The following is a 13,943-nucleotide window of genomic DNA, read 5'->3' as shown; positions in this document are numbered from 1 at the left end:
GTGTTCTGATTATTTTTAAAGAAGCCCTTCTAATAGCATTGGTTCTTCAATGTTTGTGAATGGCCAGTGGACTTGCTTTAATCAGCTAATAATGGTGATTTTGAGCACAGGGTTTGTGTTTTCTAATATATGCAATTCTGATTTCAATCATTATTCAATTATTAAGCAGCACGATTATATGTTTCTGGGACTGTAATATTCGGCCCTTTTAGACCGGCACTATGGCAACCCACTTACCAGCAAGTGAACTGACTCCCAAAATGGCAGACATGCTGTGGAAAATACATGAAATTTAACTGCATCCAACACAGGTTTTTAATCTGAGCTGATGAAATCACTGATTATATCATTTCCTGTCCATGTGATAGAAGCAGTATATATAAACCCAGCATGCAAACTTGGAGGTGTCAGTCTTGCACTGGACTCCACAGTGTGTACATTGATTTCCCTGCATATACATCGACTTGACAATGTGTACACTGATGTCTACAGTAGCTCAGTATAGAATACTTTGCTACAGCACCTTGTCCCAGAAATTGATGGCCAATTTACTGATTGTGGGTCCAGTTTAAAAGCAAATCAATTGGCGTGCCAGCTTCAAATCATTGCAAAATCATGCTGGAATTGACAGCCTCAACCTCTAATCACATCCCTGGTGTCAGCTGATGCTGGCGTGTCAATTAACCTAGTGAAAAAAGGACAAGTTGCATCCTGGGGCATCCTGGGTGAAGGTAGACTCTCTTATCCCCAGAGTTGTATTGTGGTCAATGTGAAAGCAAGTGGTGTCCTGGTTAAAAGTGGCCCAATGTGAACAGCAAAAATGGCTTCTTTAACCGGGCCACTGAATGGCCAATTAACTGGGATGCCAGTGGAAAAAAAGGGCTACTGAACATTATTGCTTTGTTTGAGTCAGTTCCTTAGTCCATGCACTAAGAATGAACATTTTAAAAGTTAAATTTAAACTGGCACACATTCATTACTTGTGGGTGAAAGAAAAATAAATTGATCATAAAGAATAGCATGCAGGTTGAATAATTAACTGATTTACGTAACTGTGAAGTTAGGTAAATGTTCACAGAGCAGCACTGGAGCCATTTTTGCTCCTGAAATCCACAGCAGTGATTTGGGGCAGGGATTATTTCTCACCTTTGCATTCACATTTGATATTAAACCCATTTGCTCAATGCTGGCTCGCACAGGTATTCCCTTCTACTATTTCTATCCACAAAGCTCACTGCTCAGAATCATTCCGAAATATGATGTGGCTTTAAGCATATGCTGTGCATCACCCCTTACAAACTTCTGCAGAAGAAAGCAGCAGAGTTATGGCAATTAAATTGAGCAGTTTCAGTGGATGGAGCATTATGAAATAAGTTTTCATATACGCGGCCAACAATTTTTCTAAATTGGGGAGAGCCAATTTCAACTATTCAACCTGTGCAAAATGTGCAATGTCAATCAATTTCTATCAGAAGTTCTATGTACAATATCATGAGGTTCATCATTCTCATAAGGTCGCAATGTTTTACAATTTAGTCACAGAAGCATCGAACTGGGATGGCAAGGCTTTATTGTGTCAACGTGCCCAGTTCACTGTTACAATAACTTCATTCTCCATAAGGAAGGGGTGGGGGGGGGGGGGAAATGAAAATGTCACTGTGTACATTTTAATGATGAATATTTGTTATTGACATAGTTCACAGTGAAGTATTAAATAAAAAAATATATTAAAAAAGTTTTCCCTATGCTATAGGTGCTCTGTAGTTATTAAGACATTGCTTTAGAACTCCGTAATTTTATGAAAAAATGGTCTGCGGGGGGTCAGCAGTGATGACCCCCTGAGGAAGTCGGGGGGGGGGGGTTGTAGTTGGATGTCCAAACTCGCAGCAAAATGACTAGAATGCTGCCTTTTGAAGAACAACTAGAAGAGGACTTACCTTACTCTACCGCTGTAAAGAAAATGAAAGAAGAACTCGAAGAAAGTGAGTTACAACTTATGGAATTGGATCCTGCATTTCAAACTGCACCTCAGCCTGTTTACATGATGTTTGAAGGTATTGCTTCTTATTTGGATGTTATTAATGGTCAATTGAACCAGCTGGTTCAAATGAATACTGATATAATTTCAGACCTAACTGTGGTTAAGGCAGAAGTTTTTAAAAAATTGGGAAAACTTAAAAAAATTTGAAGCTTCTTTTTCTGAATGTAAACAACAGGTACAATCCAATACAGAAACAATAGCAAAGGTGTAAAAATCAGTTAAAGATTTAGGAGCCCGGGAAAAAGAGATAACAAAATAGACTATTTGGAAAATCAAAGCAGAAGAAATAATGTGAAAACTGTGGGTTGGCCAGAAGGTTAAGATGCTGTCAAATTTTTTAAAAATTGGATTCCCCAGATGTTGGGGGAAAGAGTCCTTTCCTGATGGATTGGTATTGGAAAGAGCACATAGAGCTTTAAGAAGAACACCCCTACCTGGTCAACCTCCAAGAGCTGTGATAGTTCGTTGCTTGAAGTGTTTGGACAGAGACAATTCTTCGAATTGCAGTTCAAAATGCAAGACAAAGGCAAGCTCCAATTATGGTTCAGAATAGTAGAGTTTTCTTCTATCCTGATTTGAGTCAAGATGTCATCAGATGCCGACGTGAATTTAATCCAGTTGAAGATGTTTTATGGCGTTGTTACAAATTTGCTTTTCGTTATCCTGCTGTGTTGAAAGTGTTTTATGGAAACTATCAGTCTCAATTCTTTGAGAGTGAGCATGAAGCAATGGTTTTTGCTAATTCGTTACCAGATGTCAGAGGACAAAGAAGAAGTCCACCATTATCTCCTAAAAGAAAATCTGATGGGCTTAGAAATGGCAGAAGTGGAAAGAATGGGAATGGAAAGAGTTCACCTACTCTTGAAATGAGTTCACCATCTGGACTGGAATCTCAAGGCTGATTTTTTTTTGTAATATGTCAATATTTTTGATTGGCTGGAGGGGATTGCACTAACTTCTTTGTTAGTCATCAGTCACTACTGGGTAATCCACACCCAGTTTTTTTTAGGGAGTTACTACCTTTTGGTAGTTTTTTTTTGTTGTTTTCCTTTTCTCTTATTAATGAATATTATTTTTATTTGGAGGGCCTATATATTTTAATTTGAGGGTCCTATATAAAAAATTCTTTTTTTTCTGTTATTATTAATTTTGTGATTATTTTTGGTATTTAGCAATTGTATTAGATATATCAAATTTGAAATTTGCTACCTTTAATGTTCAGGGATTAAACAACCCGATCAAGCGTAAGTGAGTTTTGGCTTAAATTAAAAAGATAAAGATTGATATTGCTTTTTTACAGGAGACACATTTGAATGAAAAAGAAAGTATGAAATTGAAGAGGGACTCGGTTGGACATTTTTTTTTCTTCATTTATCTCCAAAGCTAAGGGAGTAGCAATTTTGATACATAAAAATTTAACTTTTGAATTACAATCAATGGAAATGAATGCAGGACGTATTCTTAAATTGAATTGTAAGATTTTTAATGAATTTTGGACTTTACTTAACATTTATGCAACGAATGTGGATGATGAAGCATTTATTTCGGATGCATTTTTGCTTCTGTGACAAGCTAATGAAACTGTTCTGGTTGGAGGAGATTTTAACTGTGTTTTGGAACCTTTATTAGATAAATCTCAAAAAAATGTTAAAAAATCTAAAATGGCAATTCAAATTCGAGCTTTGATGAAAGATTTTAATTTAGTGGACATTTGACGACGTCTTAACCTAACAGAGAAGGATTTCTCTTTTTATTCATTTAGACATGAATCTTTTTCCAGGATTGATTTTTTTTTTTTAGTATCGGCACATTTACAGGGGAAAATATTGCAAGCAGAATATAAAAGTAGGGTAATTTCAGATCATTCTTTCTTGTATTTTACTTTTGAGAGTTCTGAAAAAGTTCGTGCAGCTTCTCGTTGGAGATTCAATACGATGTTTAAAAAAAGCGGAATTCATTGAATTTTTTAAAAAACAAATCAATTTCTTTTTGGAAGAAAATGTTAACTCCATTCAGAGTAAATTTATATTGTGGGATGCTATGAAAGCTTACTTGAGAGGTCAAATGATTAGTTATACCCCTAAGGTTAAAAAGAATTATTTGACCGAGTTAACATTTCACATGGAACAGAAAGAGAAATAGAAATATTATAGAAATATCTATAATACTGGTTCAGGTTTTTCCTTCCTATAACGTCTCTAAGCGGCTGGGCATTTCTTTGAGCTTTGCATTTCTCAGTTTTTAGTTCCTTTGTTTATGGTTCTAACCTCACTCATTTTAAAGCTTTAATGCTTCTCATGTTCTCTTTTGAAAACCTCTTTTTAATCTTTCAATCTGAAGACTTCAATGGCAATTTTTGGCAATGGCAACCTGACATCACCATATCAGATTTATTGCATTTGTCCTATCATCCCAATCTTTTAACAAATTAAACTAACTTGTCTTCTTTCTTTCCCAGTTTGGACAGTCAGCTAATCTGTATCTCCTTCCACAAATGCTGCCTCATCTGAATGGTTTTTAGCAATTTCTGTTTTTATTTCATTCAAATGCCAATCTTCCCTACTATTACAAATGATCAAATTAATTTATGCAATCTTCTTTTCTGAAATAGTTTGCATAATGTTCTCCTTAAAGTGAGAATTCCTAATAGAGGTTGGAATTGGGGATGAGAAAATCTGAATATGCAATATGATACAAATCACAATCTATGCAAGAACCTCATCAACTTAAAAACTAGCACATCAGGAATTGCAAAATATTCATTATATTAAAAAAATTCCTGCTCCTCTTGGCTGCAGAGTTATTTAAATATTCTGCAGGGGGAAAAAAATCAACTAAAATCATTAGCCGATTCTTTAAATCAGCAAATTAAGGTCAATTTTAGAAAAAGTTCCTTTAACGAGTGACCTTTAATCATGCATTTCTACTCATTCCATCTTGCCTTGTCAACCATACAGGCATTAACCCACAGATATGCACTGACCTTCCCTGTCTGATCATTACCTCTCCATAATCATTCACATGTCCCTTTTCTGTACAAGACTTTTTCCATAATCCATGGAGAACAAGAACAGAATGAGAACTACCATCATAAATTCACACTAGAAAAATGAAGAATCCTGGAAATCACCAGGCCCAGACAGAGCCAGTGATATGAAGAAGAACGAGGATGGCAGCTTACTTCAGCAGAGATTCTAAAAGTTACTTCCATCCATATATTTATTACAGATGTGCATCAAACTTCACAAACTCAAATCCCTCTCACATCAGAAATAGTTGACAAACCTACTCGGTTCATTTAAAACAAAGATGTTTTAACTTCCATATGCCTAGTTCTTTTTTTTAATACTTTATTTTTGAATTTTCATACATGTATATAAACATTAATTCGCATTCATCATATTAGTACAAGTTAACTCTGGTTACAAAAGAGAATTACATGCCCCCAAAACTAGAACCCTCCCTAACCCCTATTCCCCAGACAAAAATAGTCATAACTATACATTTTTATATTGTATGATAACATTTTAAAGAAAAATAAAAGAAGAAAGATAACTGGATTGTACTAGGATAGGCTAAGGTACACCAAAGACTTAACCATCTAGTAGCTATCTGCACCATCAGGCGGTATCGTAGGAATCAGCGATTGGGAGAGGCAAATTTAAACCACAATACCTATCTTTTGTATATATGAGCTCCATATTTGTAAATATGTATTGTACTTATCTCTCAAATTATGAATTTTTTTCCAAAATATGCCTGTTTCTTAAAACAAATAAAGCAAATATAGTGAGCTGCACTGATCCACAAGCGAACTAGGTCATGGAGGTGCAGGCTCACACTCGGCTGACATCACACTGGGCTTGGAAAATTGGCGTATGGCCTCGACCTTTGCCGGTAAGGGAACCGCTCCATGCTGGTCAATGCGGTGCCCAAGGAAATCAATGGTTGATAGCCCGAATTGGCACTTTGTGGGGTTGATGGTCAGGCTGTATTGACTCAGGAGGCGGCAGAGTTGATGCAGGTCCGTCAAATGCTCTTGGTGCGAGTGGCTGGTGACCAGGATATCATCTCAGTAGATGAAATCCAATCTGTGCCCCACTGAGTCCATGAGCCACTGGAACGTCTGTGCTGCATTCTCGAGTCCAAAAGGAACTCGAATAGGCCAAATGGGGTGTGAGGGCCATCTTGGGGACATCACTGGGTTGGACGGGAACCTGGTAAATCTTGTAGACCAGGTCGACCTTGAAGAAGATGCATGTCCCATGCAAATTGGCAGTAAAGTCCTGTGGGACACTGGGTAGCAGTTGGCCGTGGTGACGTCATTGAGCTTTCTGTAGTCACCGTGTGGCCTCCATCCTCTAGTCGACTTGGGAATCATGTGCAGCCGAGAGGTCCACAGGCTGTCTGAGGTCCAGACGATCCCCATCTCCTCCATTTTCATGAACTCATCCTTGGCGAGATGGAGTTTGTCGGGTGAGAGCCTGCGTGCCAAGGAATGTAGCGGTGGTGCTTCAGTGGGAATGTTTAGGGGCGTCCGTGGAGAACTGCAGTGTGATAATGGTCGTGAACTCCACTAATACTCTGGCAAATTCATTGCCTGACAAAGCTACAGAGTCCAGGTGGGGCTGGTAACTTGCTTCACCAAATGAGGTCTGGAAGGTCTTGGCATTCATTAGGCACTGTTCCTTGAGGACCACTAGGAGGCAGTGCGCCTGGAGAAAGTCTGCACCTAATAAGGCTGTGACACTGCTGTCAGCGTAAATGACCAGGTGAAACAGCTGGAACCCAAACTGTAATGGGATGGTTTGCGTGCTGTATGTGCGAATACTGCTGTTGTTGGCAGGAGTGAGCACGAGACCTGACTTCCCGATGTGGTGTCGTAGCTCGGGGAGGCGGGGCAAGACACTAACCTCCGCCAGTATCTACGAGGAACTTTTGCCCGGAGTGTCAATCCCAAAATTAAAGGAGCCTATCACAGTGGCCAGCCGTCATAGCCATTAGCAACAGCTGGCCCCGACGTTTCCCAGAAAAGAACAGGGTGGGTGGCAACGGTGGCTCCTGAACCCCATTTTGGTGGTAAAAACATCATTGGTCTGAATTGGGGTCGCTCCCTGCTGCAAGCATCACTGGATTCATTGGTGGCATGGGGAAGGCACGGGTCTTAGGGTGTGACGCAGCAACTTAAACGAGGGAAGCCCCGCCATGATGCTTGATGTGCCACAGGATATCTGCGCAGGCTACTACTTTGTGTGGGTCACTAAAATTGTTGTCAACAACAAGGAGGTGGATATCTTCTGGCATCTGCTTAAGAAAGACTTGTTCAAACAGTAAACAAGGCTTATGGGCGTCTGCTAGTGCCAGAATCTTGTTCATGAAGGTCGATGATGCATGGTCGCCTAAGCCGTCCATATGGAGCAAGCATGCTGCATGCTCATGGCAGGAGAGGCCAAAAGTACAGATCAGGAGCACCTTGATTGTTTCATACCTTCCCACAAACGGTGGCTGGTGCAGGAAGTCGATGATTCAGCCTGCTAATTCCTGGTTAAGTGATCCAACCACATAGTGGCATCTGAGATGATTTGCCTTACCTGTTCAAACCAGACCTGCAACTGCAAGATCCAGAAAGTTGGCAGTTTCAGTGAAACTGCATTCTGCATCCTTGGGTTGGCCATTTGGACACAGTGAGTTAAAGAACCATGCAGAGTCGAAAGTGAGTTGAACCAACTGACTTTAATAGAACTCTTGCATACGCTTACCGTAAATCCCTTGGAACCCCATGATGCTTGCGACTACCGGGACCTTTATGACATCAGTCAGATCTGCCACAGACGCCCGTGACTCCACGAGCCAGTTTGCCTGTTGCGTGGGTGAGTCACCACACTATCAGGTTTCTACTCAGTGTCCTCCTTTCAATGCCAAATATTAATTATTTTTCTAATGTGTCATTATCTGCCGAATTTTTTTTTACTGCATCCATTTTAACAAGCTACTTTATTCAATTATTGTGTTGTAATATCTGGCTGGTCAAGTTAACTTTTTTCTAGGTTTCTACTCAGTGTCAAACCTTCTGACTAAATGCCATTGATTTATTTTATCATTCACTTTAATTTAATCTTTTCATACTTGATGCAAATGTGCTCTTTTGCAGACCATGATATTAATGCATCTGTTATATTTGGATGACCAACACTGTTTACTCAGTGAAATGGTTTCTGAGAACTGCACATTTTATAATAATCTGATCTAACAATGTAATAAAGCATAGTGCACACTTTGAATAATGCTAGTCCAGAGGATAATGCCATCTTAAATGCTTATTATAAATAAGACCCTTTAAGCTTCATCTTGCTGGGTTTGCATGTCAATTTAGCTCTCCAAATCTAATCTGAAATAATTTGATAAACTGTCTTCTACTTTAATTTTTCTTAACTCATGTATCTATTGTTTGGCCATACTCTATACACAGTGCAGAATGTCCTAAAGGATGAATTGTAACAAAAAGTTTTATAATTCTATACAACAGAAATATTATTTTTCCTTGTATTCCAGAAAACATTCTTGTTCTCAATGTGAAGAAGACCAAGGAGATTATTGTGGATTTTAGGAAGTGCAGGCAGAGGGACCTGTCCACATTGATGGGACAGACGTGAAAAGGGTTATTACCTGCAAATTCCTTGAGTCCATATATCGGAGGACCTCTTCTGCAGTCAGCACATCAAGACAACCATTAAGAAATCACACCAATGACACTACTTTCTAAGGAGACTTGGCACGTCATCGAATAATCTATCAGTCATCTACAGGTGTACTGTGGAAAGTTTACTAATTAGTTGCATCACAGTCTGTTTTTATAATTCAAATACCGAGGAATCCAGAAGGCTTGCTCCAAAATTATTTTATAGTTGCATGACCTAGGAGAATTTTTATTAAAAAAGATGGAGGTAGCAAACATAAACAGGTCCATCCCGAGCTCTGACCTCTCATCCATTGAAGATATTTATGGGAAGTTTTGCCTCAAGAAGGTAGCCAACATCATAAAGGGCCCACATCACTCTTGTCACAAAATCTTCTTGCTGCTTTCTTCAGGAAAGTTTTATCCATTCATTAGCTTTTATCCAATGGCTATCAGGCTCTTGAAGCTCCCTTTACTATTCTAATCAGAGACTACAAAAAGACTAATCTGCACCATTGAAGCACCACAACTTCAACTGTGACTCATTTCAACTTTTCCATATTATCTCTTTTCATATGTTAAATTAAGGTATACTATTGGAATTGATTTTTTTTTAACAATACACCTGTTAGCTGCAGCAAGTAAGAATTTTAGAGCACGTTCATTATACTTAAACATATGACAATAAACTCATAATCCAATAAGCATTGAATCAGATGACTAATAAATCTAATATCATGTAGGATATTGGATATAATTTTATTTTTACGCAATATGTTAAAACATTCTTTTATATTAGCTTTATCATTATACAGTAAAACCCCTGGCATCTGGCACCTATGGGGATTAGTAAATGCCGGATAAGTGAATTTTTCAGCTGTTTGACACTGTGTGTTGTGTGATTGATGAACTAACTGCATTTTTTTACCTATTTATTTTGCCCTTTTTTTTGCTGGTTGCTTGAATTTTGGATTACAGGGATTTTATTGTATGTTCGTACACAGGGTAAATAAGGTTGATAAACAGTCAAACACTCTTTTCAGAGAGGATTTACAATTATTTACTTGTAATTTCAGGATGTCTCAGAATGAACACTAGTAAAATGATGTAGAAACTGTCTTATTGACATGTGAGCTTAGCTAGTATTAAAAAATAATTTAATTTCTTTGAATCTATTTACTGAACAGCTTACGTTTCATTAAACAGTTCCAACTCAACATTTTTTCTGCTATTTATCCTCCTCGAGTCCATGTCCTCATGTTGATCAGGAAAGTAAAGTGTCTGGTGCAGCAATGCCTGAACAGCACTACTGTTTCTTGCATCTGAAATGGAGACAAAATACAAGTTATTTCATTTATATTTCTTTAATTCGTATATCATATTGTCTGAAGGAGACTCCTATTTCAGAAAGATCATGGCTTCAATTAAATATGTCGCAAATCACTTCTAAACTAGACTGTCAAGGCGAAAATCCTGAATTGTCACAAAACCTCGAAAAGAGAAAAATAGAAGTTGGGAAACTAACATTCAGTGAGGTAGAAATTGCTCAATAAACTCCTCTCTCGCCACCATACACATAATGATTTCAACATTTTGTTTTTGGAAAGTCATTATTCAATGCAATTTTCTTTTCCCAATGGGAATACTACTTTTGTTTGGAAATTGCTTTAACAGCGGTAATGTTTCTTCAATTGACTATCATTACAAGTACTTTTCTGCTCAAAAATTCTTTTATAATTGCAAGATCAAGGAGAACTTTTATTTTTAGAAAAAGACATTCTCTTTTTGAAGTACTAAAAATGGCTTTCCTCTTACAGCTTAGTTTTATCTTGCAAACCTTATGGTTTAGTGGCTATGAAATACTAACAGAAAATAACAATTCAATACAAAATACATTGAACAGTCTGCATCTGTGTACTATTTCACTTAGTTGCCCATAATTCATTCCTATGTCATGGTATTTCCTTTTTATGTATTTATTAAGTATATAAACAAAGATTTTATTTTCTTGACTGTCATCCATCAGGCAATTCTTTTGGGAATTCTTATATACACTGAATATATGAATTGATAGACGATTGTGGGCAGTATGCCAGTATTTTTTCCAATAGATCATCTCACAGTATGTGAGACATGCCATAATGTGGGGTTTCAGAATATTTTTCCACATATGTCTATATTTACTACACTTTCCTTTTACTGTCTCAATTCTCGTCTTTAACAGAGGTAACAATGTGTTCCATAACTGAGATGTAATTGGGTTTGTTTTCCTTGGCTCCAATAGCAGCTGCTGCCTGTACGTTGACCTCACTAGAAATTCCCACAGCTAACATCCCAACTTGATCCTCTCTTAGCCCCATAAAGAAATAATATGATCACTAGCCAACATGATGAATACTGCCCCATGACTGGGAATTGGATTTAAATTTATTGTCTATTTAAATGGTTATTAAAGATTTAAAAGCACAATAAATGCAATTTGGAACTATTTGGTTCAGTTTTATCCATTCATTAGATATCAAAGTGGTTGTAAAATTATGAGGTGCTCTATTCATTTAATCAGTAACAAGGTTTCTTTTATTTATATTTGCTTGTTGCTTAATCCTCTTGTCTTTCAGCTTCAGAATGGATGTGAAGTAAGCAGGTTTGCCCGCCATACCTTAGGAAGATCATACCTAGGAATGATGCTAAAAAATTCATAGGATTAATTTTTGTTTGCAGATGTTGTCCAATGGGAAACTATTACTTTCTAGAATGTAGAAGTATAAGAAATTATCACAATGAAATTATTACAAGCATTTTGTGGGATGATTTTGAAAATTATTTCCGATCCAACAGATCAGGAACAATGGACAATGACTTTGACAAATAGTCAGCAAAAGACCATTATACAGGTCACTGAAATTCTCTACTCCATGGTGGAAACTCAGGTTTGTTTAAATATATTTAAGCCTAAAGATTAACCTATTTTTGGATATGCAGGTTGAACGGAAGGATCGGCAATAATTAACAGAAAGATCAAAAAACTTCAAAGTGACATTAATCTTACTCACCCTTTATTTTTATTTTCCTGCTATCTTTAACGTTCTCTTGTTGGAGATAGTTATTGCCTGGCATTTTTGTTGCCCAAGTGTTACTTGCCACTTACTAATCCATGATAAATGTTGTTTTGATCCTCCTCAATGCAAATTGTTTAATCAACTGAGAAGTTCAAAAGCAAGGAAACATCCTGTGGTGAATGTCTGCCAAGCTGCCCGTCTCCCCTCTGGCGAGCCTTGCTGTACTAACATTGGCTGTGGATTATCTCTACTGTTAAGGACGCTCCCCTTGGATATAAGTGCATCTATTGTCTTTCATTATTGTACCATGCGTTTCTGCTAATAAAAGCCATGATTATTGTTTGACCACATCGTCTTTGTCTACTTCATCAACTGGCACTTCACATCTGAACTTAGAGGTACCATGGAGGGAATGTTCATGATAGTGGAAAATAGTGGGACAATTACACTACGGTTTATAAAATTGGAGTATATTTACACAAATTAATTATTCCAAGAGAATATGTTAGGAAGTAACAGTGCTCAAGCATAAAAATTATGGAAGACAGGAAAAAAGTTAAACATTTAATTTTTTTTCCCCTCCCCCCCCTCCACCCTCCACACCAGATTACAAAATTTGAGAAAATGTTTTTGTATGGTCCAATGAATTCCTTGCATGCCTTTTGGGTCTGGATAAGAGGTAGAATCTTGTAAAAGATAGTTTTTGTAATCTCAATGACTACTTTTGATCATTGAGGTTTCCAGGCTTTTCCTCCTAATTGGTCTTGGTTATTTGTCTCCCTCAGGTTTCATGGCTTTGGCCTATAGTTCAAAACTTGCTGACTTGGAAAAGAAAATGCTTCCAACTGAAAGAGGAGGAAAGACAATTATGGAAAAAAGACTGCTATTGCTTCTCTCAGTTACTTCAAAATTCAATCCACTGTAACTATTTTTCCTCGTTAGTGCAACACAAATTGATTATTTAAACCAAGTGTCACCAAATGATAACCATTTTTGAGTCACACTAGAAATTCAATTTCTCATGCTCTTGATCTGATTTCTGTGTCAGTCATAGATGGGATAACTTTCTTTCCTGTGCAACATTCCCTTGGGGAGTACGGTGTGTAAATTCATACTAAATTGTTCCAGGGGAGGTCACCTTTGGTTTCACCCAGGAAAACGGAATCTGAATTGAGACTCCTGTAAGGCAAGTTTTTTTTTTTTAAACACACTTTTTATTCTTCAGCGCTCCAAAACAAAACAATCTACTATCCCAGCTGCCCCTCTCCCTATCCGCAAAGCCCTGATCCTCTTGGTTATCTAAAACCGCATTGATCCACTGAAATTCCAGATACAAAGAGAGCATCTTTAGGGGATTATCTCTAGTACAGCCACGCAGGGGTCATATGGCAATGTTCAATGGTGAACAAAGATAAAGTGAATTGGTCAATAAATGGATAATAAAGGAAGGAATGCATTGAAAAAACTGATCCAATTGTAATTAGGTCCAACAAATAAATAATTTGAGGGAAAACATTTAAAAAAAATTCAAAGGAATTGGGATGAATTGGAAATTAGCCAGTAAACAATAAAAAAAAAGACAAGGTCATAGAATCTATTCAAGCTAGAAGGGTTAGAAACTTCTATGATTAAACGCATGCTTTAAAGTGGCACTGCATAGGTAACCCACAACTGGTGGTGCAACACAAAAGTCTGCAGATGCAGTGATTGATGTAAAAACACAATGCTGGAGAAACTCAGCAGGTCAAAGAGTGTATTTTATATAGCAAAGGTGAAGATACATAACCAGCATTTCGGGCTTAAGCCTTTCATCGAGGAATGAGAAAAACGTAGACAGGCGCCTGAATAAAATGGAGGGCAAGAGGATAAGGGAGGGAGGGCACAAGAGAAAACAAGGGAGGGGGATCACTCTGTGAAGGGAGAGGGAAGGGGGTAGAGAACTGGAGGAAAGGAGAGGGATAGGAAAGAGAGGGAAGATGGGGAGTGGTCTAGCAGAAACCAGAGAAGTTGATGTTAATGCCATCCAATTGGAGAGTGCCCAAACAGAATTTTATGTTACTCATTGACTTCCAGGCATGGAATCATGGCACTGGAACGGGGTGGGGTGCTGGATTGAAGGGGGGGGGGGGTGCTGGGTAAGGTGGCTAGAAATCAGCCATTGAGCCCT

General features: G+C 37.9%; 1 protein-coding gene across 3 annotated transcripts in view; it reads right to left on the bottom strand.

Moving 5' to 3' along the window:
- itfg2 (integrin alpha FG-GAP repeat containing 2) overlaps positions 1 to 13,943 on the bottom strand; it is a 166,140-nt gene that overhangs the window by 78,054 nt on the left and 74,143 nt on the right. For all 3 annotated transcript variants that reach the window (XM_069903662.1, XM_069903663.1, XM_069903661.1), the window contains one exon: positions 9,910 to 10,039. In XM_069903662.1, the coding sequence (XP_069759763.1) occupies positions 9,910 to 10,039 (130 nt within the window). The remainder of the gene's footprint in view (positions 1 to 9,909; positions 10,040 to 13,943) is intronic.

This window comes from Narcine bancroftii, chromosome 11 (assembly GCF_036971445.1).
Source record: "Narcine bancroftii isolate sNarBan1 chromosome 11, sNarBan1.hap1, whole genome shotgun sequence".
In the NCBI taxonomy this organism is placed as follows: Eukaryota; Metazoa; Chordata; class Chondrichthyes; order Torpediniformes; family Narcinidae; genus Narcine; species Narcine bancroftii.
Note: the sequence above shows the minus strand (reverse complement) of the source record. Positions and strands in the feature narration are given on the sequence as shown.